At 40.8% G+C, this 21,994-nt stretch overlaps 1 protein-coding gene across 1 annotated transcript; it reads right to left on the bottom strand.

The window, feature by feature from the left end:
• Window positions 1-1,727: 1,727 nt before the first annotated feature.
• On the bottom strand, window positions 1,728-21,876 carry METTL17 (methyltransferase like 17; the record flags this gene model as incomplete). Its single annotated transcript, XM_083377721.1, has 14 exons — window positions 1,728-4,349; window positions 4,448-4,632; window positions 7,851-7,943; window positions 8,409-8,450; window positions 9,047-9,115; window positions 11,543-11,650; window positions 12,683-12,753; window positions 13,841-13,935; window positions 14,543-14,616; window positions 15,449-15,530; window positions 15,994-16,081; window positions 18,268-18,423; window positions 19,177-19,330; window positions 21,811-21,876. The coding sequence occupies 14 exons, from the start codon at window positions 21,874-21,876 to the stop codon at window positions 4,193-4,195; spliced, it is 1,440 nt and encodes a 479-aa protein (XP_083233847.1). The 3' UTR covers window positions 1,728-4,192.
• Between the last annotated feature and the right edge of the window lie 118 nt (window positions 21,877-21,994).

Genomic DNA, 21,994 nt, shown 5'->3' with positions numbered 1-21,994 from the left:
AGAGTTTATAGAGTTTACTATTAAAAATTACCCCTACTTTGCTCCACAGTTCTTCAGGTAGCAAGCGTGGCCTTTGGAAAGTATTATTTGCACATAGACATTAAAAAAAACACACAACTTTGAATTGTTTGCATAAAAAAAGATGCTGTTTTTTTCAAACCTGTTTTATGAAATCGTTAATGCAATGCAAACACCTTCACAATTCATCTGCAGAAAAACAGCAGTGTATCTTCCAGATAAATGTTTGCCAACAAAGACAGAAGAAAATCCTATTGATTGTTGGGGGCGAGGGGGACAGACACTTTCCAAAACGGACAGCAAAAAACACCCCTGCACAAGGCATAGATTAGTAGTGTTTCAACAGATACACAGGTTTCAACTCCCAGAAACCCAGCATGCTGGCTGAAGAATTCTGGGAAGTGAAGTCCATATATCTTCAAGTTGCTGAAGTTGGGAAAGACTCATCTGGCATCATTTTTCAGTCATGTCATGACAGTACGCTGACATTCTAGAAAGATGACTTTGCTTTGAGTAATTTTGTTCTGGTTGAACCAAATTCTATGTAGGTTCACTGATGGGCCAATGGGAGACTGGTATGTTGTCCTTTTCTCTTTTCTGCTTTCTCCCAAAAAGGTATGAATGGGTTGGCTGTTTTGAGGTATTATGGGTGGGTGGGTAGGAAATAAAACTTTCACCCTTATGGGGATCTAATTGAAAATTAGTTGGGTTCTTCCCCAAGCATCATCATCATTGGACGTTTTAACTTTCTCCCCATATAATTTTGGGCTTTTAAAAAAAATCTAATCCCCAATCAGGTTGCTCTCATATCAAATCATACCTTCTTCAAACCTAGATCAGAGCGGCTTCCCCAAGCCCTGCTGAACATTGACATATTCAGGTCTTTTAGGACCCCACTGAATTCCTTGTCTTCAGGGCTACAACATTGTCCTTTAATGTAACTGTCCAATCACCCAGGAGACTGAAAAGTCAGGTTTGCTTTTGTTTTTTCCACTAGCCCTCTCAGAGATATCTGCTCTAACTTTATCACACCCATTTTAAATATCACACTTGGCAAAGCAATTAAATGGTATGTACTTTACCTTTTGTCTGATCAACAACCACACAGCTCTAGTTCAGTGGCCAAGTTTCAGGCTAATGTGTATACCACAACGTAACAGCTGATAAGTTTTGGTATTTATCAAAGTTAGCAACGTATTAGTAGAATTTTAATGGATAATTAATTGGGGTCAAGATACTACTGGACATGCGCACAGTGGATGCTTTTTCTGTTTGATGGCTGTTATGCACCATTCTAACTCAGGATGGACGAAGGAGGGGACAGATTCCAATTAAATAATTCCCCCCCCAAATACTTTATCTGCTATCAAATATTAATAGTTGTGACCAAAAGGATTCAAAAGAGCCTTGATGGAACAGTGGGCTAATGCCTCCTTAAGTAACACCAGCTGCCTGCAATTAGTGCAGGTTCACATCCCACCAGGCTCAAGGTTGACTCAGCCTTCCATCCTGCCGAGGTAGGTAAAATGAGGACCCAGATTGTTGGGGGCAATTAAGCTGACTTTGTAATAATGCCGCTGGGGGGGGGGGAGGCGAAAGCCCTAATAAAGCAGGCATATACATAGAATGAAGGCTATTGCTAAGCACATTGTGCTTTAGATTGTAAGCCGCCCTGAGTCTTCGGAGAAGGGCGGGATATAAATGGAATTTTTAAAAAAAGAGGCTAATATTAAGTTCATTTAACCCATGTCAATTAGTTTTAAATAATTTTTAAGCCCGGTTTCTCTTTTTTTGCCTTACAGTATGCCATCAAATACCTGAAACAGGTCTCAAGATACACACTCAATAGCCAACTGGAATTTGAATTGCCTAGGTTAAAACAAAAACACTGGGTGAGATATAATCCGCTCAAGTGTCAAATGCTCCCTAGACTGGCAACTTTTCAAACTTGGCAACTTCCAAGATGTGTCGACTTCAGCTCCCAGAATTCCCCAATGAGCAAGAGATCCTGAAGCCAGCAAAGTCTGAGAACTGAAATCCTCTTCTGATTTAAGAAACTGGACCTCTAATTTCTCCCTTCAAGCACAGTGGACAAGAACCAGATTCAGGCAGGGATTACCAGAGATTTGTGTGGCTAGGAGACTGGAGGGGAGAGAGAAAAAGTTGACTAGAGCATTTTGGTGACCTAACCAAAAGATCACCCAGGTTCTTCATGGCAAAACAGGAGGCCGGAAGCCAAGGGCACTGGAGACAGAAAGATTCAACCAGCTAGGCAGAACAAAATATAGAATGGAATGGAATAGAATAATTTGGACAAGTGCGATTAGACACAAGGAATCTGTCTTTGGTGCAGGAGCTCTTGATGTGCATGGAAAGAAACAGAGTAATAATAATTATAAGAATGGCACCAATAATAATGAGTTGCTGTGGCAGCAAAATATCCACAATTTGCTTTGTTAATATCACTGGTATTAAGAATACCAAAGAGGCCTCTGGGTGCATGCCTGCGTACAGGACAGCTTAAAAAACAATGGAACTATTAAGTGCCCAAATCTTCCTCCTTAAGTAACCAATCCAAACCAACTAAATCCCAGGATCCCTCCTATATTATTCCTTCTCCAATTTCAACCTACTTAGCATCTTTTTTCAGAGCTGGGATTAAGTGGTCATAAGCACACACCCTTTTGCATCAACCTGAAGCCAAAACTGCCTCCCACTTCCTCTTCAATCAGGATCTCCCAAGCCACTTTATTTGAACACACACTACCAAAGCCTTCTCTTAAAAAAAAAGTTGGAAAACATTTGTGCCCTTCTTTAGCCAAACACTTAGGAAGGCAGAACAAGGAAGGAACCACCACATCTAACCCAAGCTTTTGAAATTGCTCATCGGCATTTCTATGCAATCCAGAATTAGGTAGGAGACATATTTGTGAGTTTCAGGGCACCCAAATGTCAGAACAGAAAAATATCATGCTGACACATATAATTTGGGCCTTTACTTCTTCTCCGGAAGGGAGTGTTACTGCATTTCTTGTGTAATACACTCCTACTGTATGCAAAAGTGTTAATAAGATAATTTTTATCACCTTCAATTAATCTTATAGATGATGTTTTAAAGGATGAGAAGCTTTAAGCAGTCCATTTTCAATCCAAATGGAATAATACAGAAAGAGATATATGCAGTGTAGACTTTGGCACCCTCACGCTCACCAAGCCTTTGTCAGGCACAACAAACTCTCATAGCCAAGGACTAGAGATGGAATCTGTAATCTAAATTCTTAGTAGACCACAAGACTGAAGAAGTCGACCAAAGGGTTTGTCTCTGTGTCTTGTGAGAATGTTCAAACTGCCCACCATCTTGATCACAACTAATTAAATCTCTGGAGATCCGACTTGGCTTGCTATTATATCAAAGAGAGAAACAGCTGAATTAAATCCACTGCATCCGATACTGGCTGAAGTTGTTCCACGAAAATCAGCATTATCCATGTAACACGGATTGAGGGGTACCACCATTTGATCCTCTTGATTATACACATGCTGCCAAGCAGAAAGCTTAACAAATTTGGTTCTACAGCTCCAAACCGCATAAGGAATTTCCATTCTGGAAATCAGCAATCTGAGATAGACATCCGGTTGAATACTAAAAGGAATCATTACAAGTATGCTGAAAGGGACCTTGTTAGGCATATGGTTATAGCCTACCTGGTTGGGTTGGAAATATATAAACCATGATGATGTTATAACCTTAAGGTGCTAACTGGCCAATGGCTGTGTAATTTTTTCCAACGGCCATAAGAGGGAGCTAGGAACGTGGCTTCTTTCTCTCTCTTTGCTCTTTGTTTTTGCTTTTTGGCTTACTACTGTGTTAAACCTTAGGAACTCTGTACTTGACCTTCAGACCAGTAAGAAGACATTGTATTTTGGATACTCCATGGACTGTTGCTGTTGCTTATCTGTTGCTATTCGTGTATGACCTGGACTGTTTATTCGGATTGTGTTTTTGCTTTTACACCTAATAGTAAAGTATTTTTCTGTTTATCACAACTCAGTGTATCTGTGAGGTTACTGTGTGACTCTTTACTATTCTCAGTACGCTTTTACCTGTGCAGGTTCTTGATAACTCAAGAAGCACTTTGCACAACAATTTTTCTTATTTTGCTAACAGACCTCATTAATCCTGATCCTGGCTAGGAGCAGTATTAACTTTTTGAGAATTGTTTATCTGGTCTTCGAGGATTGCTTTGTCCTCCAAAATGGATTTGATTTCTGGAGTCAAAATAGGAAGACGATCTCCACAATTACTGTTCCGGACACATCGATAGAGATCCCTGCAAGAAGTAAAGACAGGTGATGACCCCGGGACTACATTCATGGGCACAGGCCTCGTTGATCCAAGGTGCCAGAGCCTCAAGGGGGAACTGAGTACCTGCTATGTTTCTTTGAAGTCACAACAGCATGCTGAAGGGTGCCATCAGGACAACACAGGTGCACATGGACGTGGTGTTTGCGGCAAAGCACAGGCTGGGTGATGCGGGGCCAGGGCTCCATTGACTCCCCTGATCCACGGGCCAGGATCAAGAAAAAAAACCTCTCAATTTTCTGTGGAGGATTCTGGAGAGACACATAGACATAGGAGAGAATGATCTTAGAAAGTTAGGCCCTCTTCTCACAATCCAGGGGAGAAAAGCTAGCAGAAATATTAGACTGACACGCTAATTGCTGATGTCATCTTTTTTTCCCAATAAGTCCAGAAAATGATCAGGAGACAACAACATATAACTTCTAATCGAAATTGACTGGAATGTAAACGCTGGGGGAAAAAAGAAGGATGTGGGGGTAGGGTAGAAATTGGGACATCCTCCGCCCCCAAAAGTTTGACTTCTATCTATAAGCCAACAAAAAGATCTGACTGGGGCAACTGGCCTTGGGAGGCATCATTAGGAATCCTATAGCAATCTCTCGTTCCCTTCATCCCAAAGTTTGCAGATAGTCTTCAGTATACTGTATGAGAGACTTACAGAGAACAACAACTCTCCCGCTTCCCAACCAGGATGGCTTTCATTGCTAGGGAATGGTAACTCAATCCAAGTTAGGGAACGCTGAATTAAAACACCTTTATCTTTCTTCATTTATAAAGTGGTTGACTAAGGTGGGTGGCCAAAAGAATTGAAATAAACAAATAAATAAACAGAGGTGCAAAATGGTGCAATTTGTCTCCAGAACTCAGAAATCATCTCAGCAATAGGTTGATGTGTGATTTTTGTGCTGAGTCATGGTGGCACAGTGGTTAGAATGCGGTATTACAGGCTAATTCTGCCCACCGCCAAGAGTTCAATCCTGCCTGGCTCAAGGCTGACTCAGCCTTCCATCCTTCCAAGATCAGTAAATGATTGTAGAGAGCAATATGCTGACTCTGCAAACCGCTTAGAGAGGGCTGTAAAAGCACTATGGAGTGGTATATAAGTCTAAGTGCTATTGCTATTTTTTTGCGTTGGGTTCATAACATGTTTCTGTAAGTGTATGAACTATTATTCCTAGTGGTTCACATTGGCCCACTACGGCCAATTATACCTAGTGGTTCACATAGCAGAAAGAATAAGGTATAATCAGTCCTCATTTAGTGACCACTCATTCAGCAATAGTTTGAAGTTATGACAGCAGTGAAAGAAGAAGACCTGGCTGGTCATTTGACGTTGTGGCCATCACACCATGCCTACGGTCGTATGGTTGCGATTCAGGTGCTGAGCAACCAGCACACAATTAACAACAGTTGCAGTGTCTTGTGGTCATGTCACTGCCATTTGGGACCTTCACTGATGGCTTCTGACAAGCAAAGCCAATGAGAAAACTGGCAAGACGTGAAAGTTGCCAGTCAGGTCACACCATGCTTCATGACTGCCCCTGATTTGAGTAACAGCCACAACCAGAATTGCCGCTCTAAGTTTTGATGACATGATTATTAATTTATTTATTTTTTTGGATACAACTGTGTTGCTTAGTGATGGGAGTTCCCACTCCCGATTACACTAGTTAACTGAGGACTACCTGTATTCCAGAGCAGGACAATTGTTTCCAAATCTTTATGCATGTCAGGAATAACCACCGATTTCACTTCAGGCTTTACATATTTTGAGTTTCTGTTGGCAGTGTCTTTTATTCACTTTCTCCTATGCTTGAATTGCTTTTTTCTTGTTGCACAGAATCCCACTTGCTTACCCAGAGGTTGTGCTTTCGTGCCCCACTAAACCCTAATCCGAAGACAGCTCTATTCAAACAACATCCAATTCAAAACAAATACAGGTAGTCCCCGACTTATGATCACAATGTAGCCCAAAATTTATGTTGCTAAGTGAAAAGTTTGTTAAGTTAGTTTTGCCCTGTTTTATGACCCTTCTTGTCACATTTGTTAACTTGAATCACTGCAGTTGTTAAGTCAGTAACCCGGCTGTTAAGCGACTCTGGTTTCCCCATTGACTTTGCTTGTCAGAAGGTTGTAAAGGGTGATCACATGACCCCGGGACATTGTAACCCTCATAAATGTGAGTCAGTTGTCAAGCATCCAAATAGAAATCACCTGACCATCAAGATGCTGCAGTGGTCATGAGTGTGAAAAATGGTCATAAGTCAATTTTTCCCCACTGCCGTTGTAACTTCGAATGGTCACTAAATGAACTATTGTAAGTTGAGAACTACCTGTAAGGTATATTATGACTTAACGTGGTTCATCCAACGTGGTAAGACCTGGCCTGGGTTTTCCACAATACTCTGAACCACAAACTTTACAGCTCTGTATTTTCTGAAAAACCAGCCTGTCCTTTCAAACAGGAACATGCTACTTTTTTCCAGGCTTTGCATAATCTTAAAATTGTTTTCCAGTAGAAGAGTTGTAAACCAAAGTGGGAAGGACCAGAACAAGAACTAAAGAGTGGTTTAAATTACATAAAAATACAGCTAACACTACTATTTCCCACATATCTCATATTCTTACCTCTTTGTAAACTACAATTTGGGGATGAACTGGTGGCTGCACCCAGTCCATGTTACATGAATAAGTCCTAATATCACATATTTATTGGGACTGCTATGTTCTGAAGTGCTGCAAACATTTATGTACATGTAGTCCTCGAATTACGTCTGTAATTCAGCCCAGAATTATGACCTTATGTCGTGCTGATATTAAATAGGTTACTATGTGACCGGGCCTGATTTTACAATCTTTTTTGTATCAGACGTTAAGTGAACACTGTGGGCATTAAGCAAACACATCGTACCCAATAGGTGTTTTCTGCTAGAAACTGGAAGTAAACAGTGATTTTCCAGCAAAAAACATCATAAAAGTGGTCACGGTCATAAATATGGGCTGGTTGCCTAGAGCCTAAAATGCGATCATGTGACCATGGCAGGAAGGGAAAGTCAAAACTTCAGGTCTTAAGTAGCTATGGGGAGGTCTGTCATAATTTGGGACAGTCACTATCCAACTGGTCATAAGTGGAGGACTATCTGCAGATGGGTCCCTTCAGTTACGTACAGATGCTAGGAGCACAATGTAAAGAAATGGAGAGAACACACAAGAATAAAAGCAAACATACATGGCCCAGGATAATGTTGCAAGATCAAATCTGGCCCGGTCCTGTGACCACCTCTAGTCTCGGTGACCAACCCAGATTCGATTTTAGAACACACAGACTTGATCCGATCTGCTCAGACCCTGAAAGTTCACTCAAATCTCTATTGTAGTATTCAGGGGGGGCCCCAAAATGCATTAAGCGCACAGGTTTATCACCCCATCTCTTCTCAAGGGACGACAAGCAGGCGGCAGGCAGACTTACCCAAGACAAAGGTAGGGTTTGATACTGCTGGAGGAAGTTGCAGGGCAAAGGATTATCCCGTAACAAGCGAGGACAGGGCAGGTGGTGTGGACACTAGACAAGTAAAGGAGAGAAGTCAATTGCTATTATGTTTCAGTAATCCTGAGCCTTGATGAATACAAGAATCCTCTTTTGTGCTTCAGCATGCAAAATATGTGTTTATCCCATTTCTGCTCCTGCTCACCAATCAAGTGTTGCAATGCTATGTGTTCTCCCACACCTACATTTTGTTCTCCCAGCAACATTTCTTCGTATTCAGGGGTGCCGATATCCCAAAAATATGGTATAAGTTCTGATGAAGTCAAAATTTGCATATTTTCTGGATTCCCAATCAAATATCTGATTTAGAGTCAGAAAAGTAAGAATTCTGGCTTTTTTAAAAAAAAAACTTAAGAAATATTTACTGAAAAACACAACAAGACTTGCTTGAAGTCCAACACAGCAGACTTCTCAGATGAGATATTTTTACATTCTAATGTAGCTTTGATAAAGTAACTCTGGATAGAATTTAGTACTTACCGGAGCAAAAACATGAGCTGCTTCTTTTACTTTATCTGCCTCCTGAAAACAAAACGGAAAAAAAAAAGCCTCAATCAGTAAAAATGGTGACCTCCACACTTTTCTATAACCTTAACATGGAGGCTCATAGACTATGATATACGGTTTTTGAGTGACTGCTACAACTTATTCAGAGCCTGGAGGATAAACAGAAATGGAAACAAAAACAAATTATTTGAGAAATTAACAATTAAATTAAATTAACCCTGCAGTAAAGACAACATCCGCTCAAAGGGGAGGGGAGTGAATCCTGAAAGCTCACACCTTGTGCATGCTTCAGAACAGAGGCCACCTTCCCTGAAATTAAGGTAGGAGAGAAGAATCTATTCACTGCTCAATTAAATCAGGTTTGGAAAACATGTAGAAGAACTGGAACAATTAAATGACACCTGTAATGCATGTGGGAGAGAACCAAAAATCAGATACTTATTAACTGTATGCCTGCTTTCAAAGAAACTTGGCAAACCACGTAAAATTATCCCCAACTGAAGGAACCATCTAATGAGACTCATCTGATGCATAATCTTTCCTTTGCCATCATTTTGCAACCTTCCCCCCCACCTCTCTTTTAAGCAGGCCATTAATTGAAGATGACTCACCTTCAAAACAACATCTCGGGCCTCCATAAGCATCTGATGTCCTTCTTTGGTTCCATTTTCAACCAGAACCTAGAAAGAAGATGAAAAGGGTGGGGGGGGGGGGAAATAGATAAAGATGGGCCTGCAGACCAAATCAACTCAGGTTGTCATTTGAACTCTAAACTCTTCCTTCTTTGCAAACCCTGACCTTTTTTCTAATGCTGGTGTCCTTCTTCAAGTATTGAGAGGACTCTTTCTTTCATGCAGTGAAAGACAGAATACTATTGTTGCCTGCCTCTTTGCAGAAAGGCAGAGCGGAGATGAGGTTCGTTGATTCCCTGTTCCAATAATATCAGGGCCACACAGAGGATAAATCCTTGTATCATACGTAAAATCTTTTCTAACAAAAATGAGGTCTGCAGTAACATGGAAAAAAGGTTCAGAGAAGGGCAACTAAGAGAGTTGAGGAATTTATTGGGCAAAGGCTGCAATAAGGTAAGGTAAAGGTTCCCCCGCACATGCGTGCTAGTCGTTTCCGACTCTAGGGGCCGATGCTCATCTCCGTTTCAAAGCCGAAGAGCCAGCGCTTGTCCAAGGACGTCTCCGTGGTTATGTGGCCGGCATGACTAGACGCCAAAGGCGCACGGAACGCTGTTACCTTCCCACCGTAGTGGTCCCTATTTTTCTACTTGCATTTTTATGTGCTTTCGAACTGCTAGGTGGGCATAAGCTGGGACGAGTAACAGGCGCTCACTCTGCTACGCGGCACTCGGGATTTGACCCGCCAAACTGCCGACCTTCCGATCGACAAGTTCAGCGTCCTAACCCACTGAGCCACCGCATCCCTTCTAAGGCTGCAATACTTGGGAGTTTTTTTTTAATCTGGAAAGTTGACTGAGAGAAGGCATGATGGAGGTATGCATGGTATGGGATAAAGTGGACAAGGAGAAGCTATTTTGGGTTTCCCAAAGTACTAGAGCCAGAGGTCACCCAATGAAATTGAAACCTGAAGTAATCAGGACAAAAGAATTTTTTTTAAAAAAAAGAAACAAACAGAACATGCAATTAAACATCATTACAAGGTGCTAACTAATAGATTGGCTGCTTTCAAAAAAAAAAAGGATTGGACCAATTCACGAAAATCATGGGGCTCAATGACTACCGGCCTTGATGGCAAAATGACCATCTTCTGAAAGACTAGTGGGCTTCTTTTGTGCGATTCCATATAGATCACTGAGAGAACAGGCTCTCCAGACCAGATAAGCTAAGAGTCTGCTCCAGGAGGGCAAAAAAAATATGTTTATGTTCTTCAGGGAAATGGGTTACTGATTTTATTTGTATGAAGGCATCATTGTCTGCAGAGAGTGGAAGAGTTTCACTACAGCTAGTCCTCCACCTACAACCATGATTGGGACCAGAATTTTTCTTGCTAAGCAAAGTGGGTGTTAAGTGAGGCAAGCCCAATTTAACTTTTTTTTGCCACAGTTGTTAAGCAAATCACATGGTTTTTAAAGCAAATCCAGCTTGTCAGAAGCCGGCTGGGAAGATCAAAAATGGCCATCACATGACTCTGGGACGCTGCAACCATTGTAAATAAGTGTGAGGATTGGTTGTAAATCATATTTTTAGTGCCACTGAACAGCTGCTAAACAATTGGTTATGAGTACCTACAAAGCAACCCAGGTATTTGCTGAGATGGGCGGCTACAGAAATTAGATGGATGGATGGATAGATAGATTCTTCCTACAGGTTGCTGATGAGCCCATGTCTTCTGTTTTTCAGCACAAATTGAAGTACTTCCAACATAGCATTCGAATGTGAGCAAGAAACACTGTCCTTTTATCACTCTGATTTTTGGGAACATCACATCATAGATACAAAGGAGGAGTTGCTATCACTATATAACCAATGCCCCTGTCCTCAATCTGCCCTTTTTTTTAATCACATTTATATCCTGCCCTTCTCTGAAGACTCAGGGCAGCTTACAATCTAAAGCACAATGTGCTTAGCAATAGCCTTCATTCTATGTATATGCCTGCTTATTAGAGCTTTCACACACCCCCAGCAGCATTATCACAAAGTCAGCTTATTGCTCCCAACAATCTGGGTCCTCATTTTACCTACCTCGGAAGGATGGAAGGCTGAGTCAACCTTGAGCCTGGTGGGATGCGAACCTGCACTAATTGCAGGCAGCTGGTGTTACTTAAGGAGGCATTAGCCCACTGCTCCACCAAGGCTCTTTTTTGTAAGTGAAACTTTCAGGCAGCAGCGTGAGGAACAGCATGGAGTGCAACCACCATTTAAAGAATGATGGCTAAATTTCACGCAGCTAGCAGCACTCAGCAGAATGTGAAAAGAGGACTTGGGGGCAAACAGCGATCAGCAGGCTGCCACCTCTCAACCGACAAAAGTCAACCAAAGAGCACTCCACGTGAACCAGGCAAAGTTTCAAGGCAGAGTAACCATCTCACATCAAATGCCTGAATCCATCCAGGTAATTCAGGGCATGTTCCTTACTAGAAAGTTGTTGGTTTTCTTCCATAGGTTTTTCACTGTTGCCATCCTCTGAGCATAACTTGGTAGGTCGTTGAGAGAGAAAGCGGATACGGTGAGATCAAATGTCATCTGTGGAAAGGAAGTGAAAATGGAAATTAACCCATTCTCCAATTACAAACTGTGTCTGAGAAAGCCAACTGATAGAAATCAAGAGATCCTGGATTGGGGAGCCAAGTTTAAAATCTGGATTCAAATACGCCATGTTCTCTTCATATATCTCACAGGCCAAATGTCAGGATCCAATAAAGATACAAAGAGCACCCTTAGCAAATTAAAGGAAAGGTAGACAAATACATTTTTATTAAAAGAGTCTTCCTAGTAAGATCTTCTCATTTTATCCAATCACGCTACATGTTGGCTGGTGAATTCTGGGAGTTAAAAGTCCACATATTTTAAAGTTACCAAGTTTGAAAAACTGTCATGGTTCCGATTAATGAGACAGTTCAAAAAAAAATTAGGCATTTTTTTATCTAAAGTCTTAATAACGAAACGCAGCATCGGCACTCACGAATGGATGCCAGAATTGCTACAGATGGTTGATTATTGGAAAAATATTCTAACCATGAGGGAAAGTAAACATTGAAATAATTACCAATTCCCTTTCCTCTCTCATAATTCTTGCACTAAAGAGTCTGCTATTGGCTCTTCCAACTGCAATTATACCTACATACACAGAATCATAAACATATAATTGTAGATATATTTTATTTAAAATATTTATATGAGGTAAGTATGTCTATGTACATTGGGAAACAGGTCTCTCTTTCATATACTGTATATAACAACCTTTTTCTGAATCCAAGCCAAGTGGATAGTTTCTAACTTTTTCTAATACGGTAGTAAAACTTTCCAACCTATAAATTAATGCACCCAAATTAGATCAGTTTCAATTACTAAGCCACAATGGAATCGGGTGGAGATTGTAAATAAGTCAGGAAAGTACGTTCTTGTGAGAGTTCTAGAAAGATCCCATAGGGGAAATGTTGCACTAAATATCCCTTGCCCAGAGATTAACAGGCACCTCAAATGTTGGCATGGTATATTCCTCAAATCTACAGAGACTCAATCTCTTTTGAATGCAGCTGGGCAAGTTGTATGTACCTGTGGCCCAACGGGGGAAAACTGCCTGAAGTAGACACCAGGAAAGCAGAGCTCTTGGGATTCAGAGATGCCTAGGACAAAAACAAAACAACAGGTAAATTCATAGGGAAAGGGGTTTGTGAATGAGAGAGAGGTAGAAATCCACAGGTGATCCTGAAGGGGACACAGGGAAACCCCAAGTAAAGGTGGTGCATGGAACAAACCAGCATTATATCTCAATCAAGACTATTAGCACTGCCAATTCTACCCCAGCGAAATCCTTTCTACTGAACATCCATCACAATAATAAACTTCCCATAAAAAAAAAGTTCTGAATGCTCAAACTAGAAGCTCATGACAGGCTTGGAAGAGGCCATGAAATACCATGATGGCTCTCACCAGATTTCCAGAGGTTAGACAAGGTAGATTACCCACACTGTGCTTAGCTCTGTCCTACCCAGGTCTAGTTGGAAGCAGAATTACACTGAACAGGAAACCAAGCTTCAATATGGATACCATATGTAATGTGGTAATGTGTAATTATATACACCATCTGAACAGCTTTTGCTGGTATGTGAACTACAGAGTTTTCTATGCTCCGCAGAAGCACAAGACACCTCTAGTATGTGAACTTTCTAGTTTAATGCTTTGGACTCTGTTCTTTTTTTCTTCCTGTGATTTGCAATGAATTAAAATATTTCTAGTTGTAGTCAGCACCCAACTAGGGACGAAACCAAACTCAGAAACAGTGCCGCAGGAAGAGTCTGCAGGAAATATACAAGGAAAGACTATGATCCAGCTGTGCTAACCCATGGATGCATACTATTATGAAGCAAATTTATATGCCACCTGATACCCAGCAATTATGGAAAGTACTGTATGGGGATTTTGCTTTCTAAGGAGATATAGCATTTCCTCATGAGTTTTCCCCAGTCACAAAGATAAAGCATTCACTCCTCCATAAACACAAGTGAATCGGATATCTCTTCCAAATGAAAAATTTAGGAGTATGTTTGTCAGGAAGAGAACAGTGTGATGAGCAACCACTTTGGGGGCCTAGTTCAAAAGAAGTTACCCTCCCAGTCTAAAAATTAAAAAGGAAAAACTTTATGCTTGGAAAAAAATATAGCCTTAAGCTGAGAAAATAAAATACTCTATATACCTTCCTTCCCATCTCACCTCGCATCAGCTTCTCTGCCAGGGCCAACATGGGAACAGAGCAATCAACATTTATATATTCTTTCAAGCTTTCGCCCCAAATGCTATGGGCTGCCCTAAGATGTAGAAAAAAGCAAAGATTAGATAGATAGATAGATAGATAGATAGATAGATAGATAGATAGATAGATAGATAGATAGATAGATAGATAAAGATAAAGCTGGATGGATGGATGGATTTAGACAGATAAGACACTCAGACAGATAAGTAGAATTTTAAGTATACGAAGACACATTACCCCCCCCATCCCCCACCAGGTCCACTTCTGTTGGCTTTCTCCAATGTAACGCTAGTTATCATAAGCATGTTGCTTCTTTTTCACTAGCGGTGTTCCCCCCTCTTATACTGACTACGGAGACCTGACTGCAGATTTTCCACCATTTTGGAACCATTTCTACACATGAACCTCTTCAAAATGGATAGGATGCTCCCATTTAGGAAAACTCGGATTCCTAAGCCAAACCTGCTCAGTTCACAGGTGCAATGGCTGACTTAAGCAGCATTCAGCCCCTTCAAAAATTTTACAGTGAAGCCATAGCCAACAAAAGATTGCCATCCCCTCTCTTTCCCTTGATTTAAGGACTCACTCCCTCTATTAGGGAGATAAGCCATACTGTTGCTGCTGTGGAGAAAGGCTGTTTCTCTCTTCCAGGGGATTCTCACCAGCTGACAGCACCGGTACCCGAACCGAAATCTAGCAAAGTTTTGGGCTGGAAATCTGGTACTCGCTTCCGGATCTGAAGAGAACAAAGTTGCAGAGAAAAAGGTGTCACTTTCTCAGTTTGGAAGGACAGGCTTAGTAAGGGTAAGCCAAGCTTAATAAGGTAAGACATGATTCTGAAAACGATCTTAAGCTTTAAGTTGGACAAAGATGCCATTCATTCATTTTCAAAAGAAAGAGAGGCTGCTGCAGTAAAGGCCCTCTTCATATCATCCCAAAGTTAATGGCTAGAAATGAGCATCTACAGTAAAGGACAGGCTATCCTGATATTCATGGCCAAAACTAATGGAGTATAGGAATATTTTGGACTTCTAGACCTTATACACCTACTATAAAGCAACTGACTCCTATCACATTTATACAGCTGAGTATAACCCTAACCCTCAGCTAAATTTGGTTCTGGAACATGAATATGTTATTTCAATAGCAAATTTGGCTTATCCAATAAAACGATTAATACTGCAAGGAGATAAAGGAGAGAAGCAACCTAGAACAAAGGAGAAAATTCCTAACAGTGAAAACAAACAACCAGTGGAACAAATCACCTTCGGAAGTTGTGAGTGCCCCATCACTGGAAGCTTTTAAGAACAGACTGGACAGTCATTTGTCAGAAATAGTATAGGCCTCCTGTGTGAGCAAGGGGTTGGACTAAATGTCCTCCAAAGTCCCTTCCAACTCTGTTACTGTTACAAAACTGAGACATTAACGATGAGCGAAACTCAAATTCAAAAGAGTGACAGGATTCTAAGCCTGGCATTATCTCCATGCTCCCTCCATGAAGTCCTGCTGGATTGTCTTCCCTACGTCATCTTGCCCATTGCACCCCAGAAGCTATAGCTGCAACTTACTTCTTGGAAAGCTCGGCTCACTGCTGCAAAGTTTGCATCCATCCGGGTGACCATGTAAAGAAAGCTGAGCTCTTCAGTGTATCTTGAGAAAGAAAAATTGCAACTGTGGTCAGTACAAGAACAGAAAGCTACACAAACACCAGCTAAACAGAAGTCATCTAAAGTCATGAGAACAGGCACCATAAAGTGGTGGCAAATAGGAGACATATACAGAGCATAAAATGAAAAGCGATGTAGCTCTCACCCTATTGCTAAATCAAGCTAGGGCTTATTTTCAGGGTAGGTCTTACTTTTGGGGAAATACGGTATATAGAAGAGGTTTGTATTTTTTTAAGCGTAAACAGCCAAACTTTCTGAAATCAGGCAGAGTATAAATAATCATAACACCAACACCAATGACCACAATAATAGGAAGAAACTTTATGAAAAGAAACTGTGTGAAAAGAAAAAAGCTAACAGACCTTTATGATTCAAATAAATTAAAACAAGAAAGGTCAACTGAGTCATCCTCCAGAAATCAAGAGTCCTGAGTTCTAGACACTCACTTCAACTCTTCCCAATGGTAGGTGATTTTACGAAGAGCAGTCAACACGTTTTGCTTCAGCTCCTCATCACTTTCATCCAGGGATCTATCTAAGAAAAGATGTATGAGAACGTGTACTGGGATTATTGTTGCAATTATTACATTTTCATCTCATCCTTTCTCAAGGACACAGTAGTATACATCATCACTCAGCCTCTTACCGGTCTAGCTACACAATCAGCCCTGAGAGGTGGGATCAGGTAAGACACATTGATCAACCCAAGACCATTCAGCAGGATGGTGGTGGGTGGGTTGGAATTCTGGCCCCTCTATTCCTGTTTTTGGAAAAAAAATCCTGATAGAAAAATCAACTTTCCAACAGAATTTATTTTTAATTATTTGCTGGAGTCAGAGCCCAGCTTTTCTGCAGGGGCTCAACAATTCCATAAGATAAGCTGTCCTGACAGAGAGAAACTGGGCAAACATCTCCATGTATTTTGTCCAAGTGAAGAAAGACTAACATTCTAATATTTAGAATTCATTGGACTACATCTTTATAGAAAAAGACTGCCAAAAACAGCATTTCGTTGGAGATGCAATAAAGGATAGTACTTCTTTAAAACATGTTTCTACAGCGTCCTATATTTACCAAGTTTAGGGACAAAGAAGTTGATTATATAAGTTGTGCAAAGTAGTTGATTATATAAATTGTGCAACACAGTCTAAAATTTTCAGAGAATAACATTCTTTAGAATTACAGGTAGTCCGTGACTGACAACCATTTGTTTAGTGGCTGTTCAGAATTGCAACAGCATTGAAAAAAGTGACTTGTGACCGTTTTGTACCCTCATGGCTGTTGCAGCAACCCCATGCGTACATGATCAAAATTCAGGCACTTGGCAACTGGCATGTATTTATGATAGTGGCACCGTCCCTTGGTGATGTAATCACCATTTGCAACCTTCCCAGCTGGCTTCCAGTAAGCAAAGTCAATGGATTCACTTGATGACAGAATGATTAATTTAATAACTGCAGTGATTTGCTCAACAACTATGGCAAGGTCATAAAATGGGGCAAAACTCATTTAATAAGTGTCTTGCTGAGAAACGGAAAATTTGGGCTCAATTACAGTGTAAATCAATGAGTACCTGTATATACGAAATGCATGGACAACATAACTGATTCTCTGCACACGTTCCTATGCCCAAAAAGCTAATGTTGCAGCATTGGAAATATAAATGAACGGCTCAATTCACTCAATGGATTGAGGACCTGATTGCACTTGTCACCTGTGAGCTGATTGCCTAGAGCAGGGGTCAGCAACCTGAAACAGTGAAAGAGCCACTCGGAACCAGTTCCCTCACAAAAGGAAAAACTGGGAGCCGCAAAAAATGTGTGCACATGTGCGTACATGCGCGCATGTGCAGAACAGGGTTTGACTGAAGAGTGGAGCCAAGGCGAGATATGCACCTACTCTGCATATTTGAATTGATTGTTTGAACTTTTTTAGTCCCACTTTTTTTTTTTTTTGGACTGCACATGGCAGAGGACTGGGAGCCGCAGGAGATGGCTGAAAGAGCCGCATGCAGGTTGCAGACCTGTGGCCTAGAGCAGACATGTCAAACTCGCGATGTCATGTGACATTGCGCAACGTATCGGGACAATTTTGCCATTGCTGGCAATGGGGTGGGCGCAGCTTCCGGATGACGTGTCCAGCCTGTGGGCCGGCAGTTTGACACCCCTGGCCTAGAGACATAGTCTTTGTATAGACAAGTATAAAGAAATACGAGACTCATTTATATAGAATTCAGATTAAAAAGACATATAAATGTATTAAACGTATACATAAATGTGCTGCTTGCACTACAGTTATACATAGAATTGTAACTGTTTGTTATAATGGTTCATCATATTATTTTGCAATATTTCTTTCCCCATTATTTCATATCTAACTATTCCATAGTGGTGCAGAGCAATTACAATGCAGTATTACAGGCTAGCTCACTGCTCACTGCCAGGAGTTCGATTCTGACCGGCTCAGCCTTCTGAGGTCGGTAAAATGAGAACTCACTGTTGGAGGCAACATGCTAACTCTTTAACTGCTTAGAGAGGGCTGTAAAGCACTCTGAAGTGGTATATAAGTCTAAGTGCTATTGCTACTCCTCAAGTTTTCTTTCAGTTTTCCCATCTCTTTTTTTTAAACTATCCTGTATATTTCTGATATTTTATTTTCAATAAAAAATTAAGAAGTGTGGTTTCTCCTTTTTTCTGTCTATCATCCACACCCCACTTTCACCTTTCTGCTGGACCAGAACTTCTGCATCCTTCCTCATCTTCTTTTCCAGGAGTTGTGCTTTTCTCTGCAGATCCTTCAGTTCTACTGGACGTTTGCGGCTCCAGAGGTAGTTGCTAAAAGACTCGGACTTCTTCTCCAGATCACGTATGGGGGATTCTGGGAGAAAGAACAAGATTCATGACAGAAACCAAAGGAGTTGGGCTCTATGACAGCAATATAAATGGAATTAAAATTAAAATTGACCCTAAAAAGCATCCCAGAAGACAATGGTAAACCAATTCCATGTTGCTGCTAATGAAACTATATGGATATTACATCCATAGAATTGTGCTCAGTGTAAGAATATCTTGATGGATGTGTTTTGCAAAGGCGTTTTATCATATAAAAACACAACTGAACACATTTGGTACATTGTTAGAGATGTACTGCATGAGAGGGATCAGATTAAGATTTAAATGAAAGAATAGAGAAATAATACCCTCCAAACTGAAAAGGTAGGATCATGGAATTCAGCCTATCATTTCAATTTCAGAAACAGCAATATTTAAGCAAATCACAATGGAGATTAAGCAAACTCATTGTCTGCAATGGATGGGGCTGTTTTGCCGGAAACTGGAACTAAACAATAGCTTCTGGAAAAAAAAAACATTTTAAATTGTGTTCATGGGACTGCAATATGCTGCAAACAACCATAAATGTGGGACAATGGCCAAACAACAAAGATGTAATCACATGGCCGCTGGGGTGTGCTTGTGTGTGGCATTGGAATTTCAATTATAATCCAAAAGTACTTTTGGGGGGTCCATTGTAATGTTGAATGGTTGCTAAGCAACCAGTAATAAATCCAGGACCACCAAGACACCAGCTGATATACCCAGACAATCCAACCTTTAATGAATTTTTACTCACGGGCTACCCAAAAGGAAACTGCTTGCACTAACTCAGGTGGAAGCTTCAAACATTTGAGGTGGAGGATGCCTGGGTGTTTTCGGTGAGGAACATTGTTCAGGAAATTTGAAGAATTATCTACTTGAGAAACATTAGGAACAATGGTCGCCAACCTCTGAGCAAGAAGACAAAAAAGAAAACATTAGAGTAGAGTTTCAAGATCTAATCATATAGATAGGCAAATCCAAAAATGGCTAAAATCATGTAGGACTACAGGTAGTCCTCAACTTATGACCACAGTTGAACCCACAATCTGTTGCTAAGCAACACAGTTAAGTTAGTTTTGTCCCATTTTATGACCTTTCTTGCCACAGCTGTTTAGCGAATCACTGTAGTTGGTAAGTTAGTAACACAATTGTTAAGTGAATCTGGCTTCCCCATTGACTTTGCTTGTCAGAAGGTTGCAAAAGTTATCACATGACCCTGGGACACTGCAGTCATCATATGAGCCAGTTGTCAAGTGTCTGAATTTTGATCATGTGACCATGGGGATGCCACAGCACTGGTAAGGGTAAAAAACAGTCATAAGTTAAAAAGTTAAGATTGTAACTTCAAATGGTCACTAAATGAAAGGTTAAGTCAAGGACTACATGAACAAGGTTCTTTCTAAAGTGCACCTGTCACAAGAATATGCAGACTTTAATTTTCTGAAAGTTATTATTTGGCACTTTTGAAATCACAGCAAGTTACTGTAGGTGTTTCTAATTATAATTAGAGTATAACTGTATTCCTTGAATTAAAGCCAGCTAGCCACATTGCTGTTTCTGGAACAAAAGCTAAAACTGATTCTTGTTCTCATAAGAAATTGCCTTTCTGGAATGATTCTTACTTAACAGGCAAAAGAGTGGGGATAGGGTGAAAAATTGGGGCTGAAAATTCCCAAATCTACTTATTAACTATTAAGACTTCTGAAGTTGTGAAAAGAATAATTACTCCTTGAAAGCACTGAATGGCAAAATATTTATTTAGAACATTTAAAGGTAAAGGTAAAGGTTCCCCTGCACATGCGTGCTAGTAGTTTCCAACTCTAGGGGCCAGTGCTCATCTCCGTTTCAAAGCCAAAGAGCCAGCACTTGTCCGAGGACGTCTCCATGGTCATGTGGCCGGCATGACTAGACGCCAAAGGCACCCGGTACACTGTTACCTTCTCACCGTAGTGGTCCCTATTTTTCTACATGCTTTCGAACTGCTAGGTTGGCAGAAGCTGGGATGAGTAACAGGCGCTCACTCTGTTACACGGCACTCCGGATTCGACCCACCAAACTGCCAACCTTCTGATCGACAAGCTCAGCATCCTAACCCACTGAGCCACCGCATCCCTATTTACCTTTTAGAACATTTACTACAGCCTTAATTTGGATCTGAAGCATTAATAGCCTTGGGCACACCAATGATCTTATTTTTATTATTTCAAGTTACATAGCCATCCACCTCAAATTCATGTCTCTAGGCATCTTAGTGAGTTTTTTCCCCCCAAGAGGCTGTACCAGCTACTCAGTTTTATGAACTGAAGGATCAACTTTAATATTAGACTATAACTGAAAACACACAATCAATATAATTTTTTTATATTTCATATTTCTTAACCACCCATCTGCCTCAAGACACATGGCATATGACTAAGTCCAAAAGAAGATTAGAACAAGATTGCTGGTAGAAATATGAGATTAACATATTTAACAGCTCCTACATTTAATTCTGAGCCCTTTATGATTACCCTCAACATCATTCAGATATGTATCTATTTATATCCTACCTTTATTTTTACAAATAACTCAAGATGGCAAACTTATCCACACACCTCCTATTTTCCCCATAACAACCCTGTGAGCTGAGTTAGGCTGGCTTTCATCCTAAAGAGGGACTAGAACTCACTGTCTCCCAGTTTCTAGTAGTTGTAATGAAACTATTAATAATTATAATAATTAATAATTGATATATTAATATCCAAACTTTTTTCTAAAAAGAACAGACGTGAACCAGATTTCCATGGCCGATTTGTTTTCAAATTGGGGGTCTCCCCACCTCTCAGCCACCAGTTCCAAACCAGCGCCTTCACTGAAGGATGGACTAAAAAGCCCATCAGCCACAACCTCGCCTTATCTCACTTCATCGTTTTGCGGTAGAAATACCCACATGGTGTGTACCGCTCGTTCCCTTTTAACGGTTATTATTTGCACTGCTCTAATTACCGGTAATTGGGATTAAGAGTCCCTGCTTTTGAATTAATACGAATTGCACACCATTCGCTTTAATCCAGATTAAAACTCACTGGAGCCCTCCCGCTCGCCCTTCGCCCGAGCAATTACACGCAGGGGACTTCAAACCTGGCCCTTTTATGACTTCTGGACTTCAACTCCCAGAATTCCTCAGCTAACATGCCTGGCTGAAGAATTCTGGGAGTTGAAGTCCACAAGTCATAAAAGGGCCAAGTTTGAAGACCTCTGAATTACAGTAATCATAACATAGAAGGACCAAACAGAGAGAGAGAGAGAGAGAGAGAGAGAGAGAGAGAGAGAGAGAGAGAGAGAGAGAGAGAGAGAGAGAGAGAGAGAGAGAGAGAGAGAGAGAGAGAGAATAATAAAAAAGTCTCACTCTGACTATTAAAGGAGTAAAACCAGCGCGCGCGCCTGCTATTCGTAAATGTTTCATTGCCGCCATCTTCAGAAGGAACTTGCTGATCAATGCGCAGGCGCAATATTAGACCCGCCCCTCTAGAAATTCATCGTGGCCGCCATCTTGGGAAGGGATCGAAGAAAGACGCACAAAGGTTTCTCCG

Source organism: Vipera ursinii, assembly GCF_947247035.1.
Source record: "Vipera ursinii genome assembly, chromosome: Z".
Classification (NCBI taxonomy): Eukaryota; Metazoa; Chordata; class Lepidosauria; order Squamata; family Viperidae; genus Vipera; species Vipera ursinii.
This window is presented reverse-complemented; position numbering and strand designations above follow the sequence as displayed.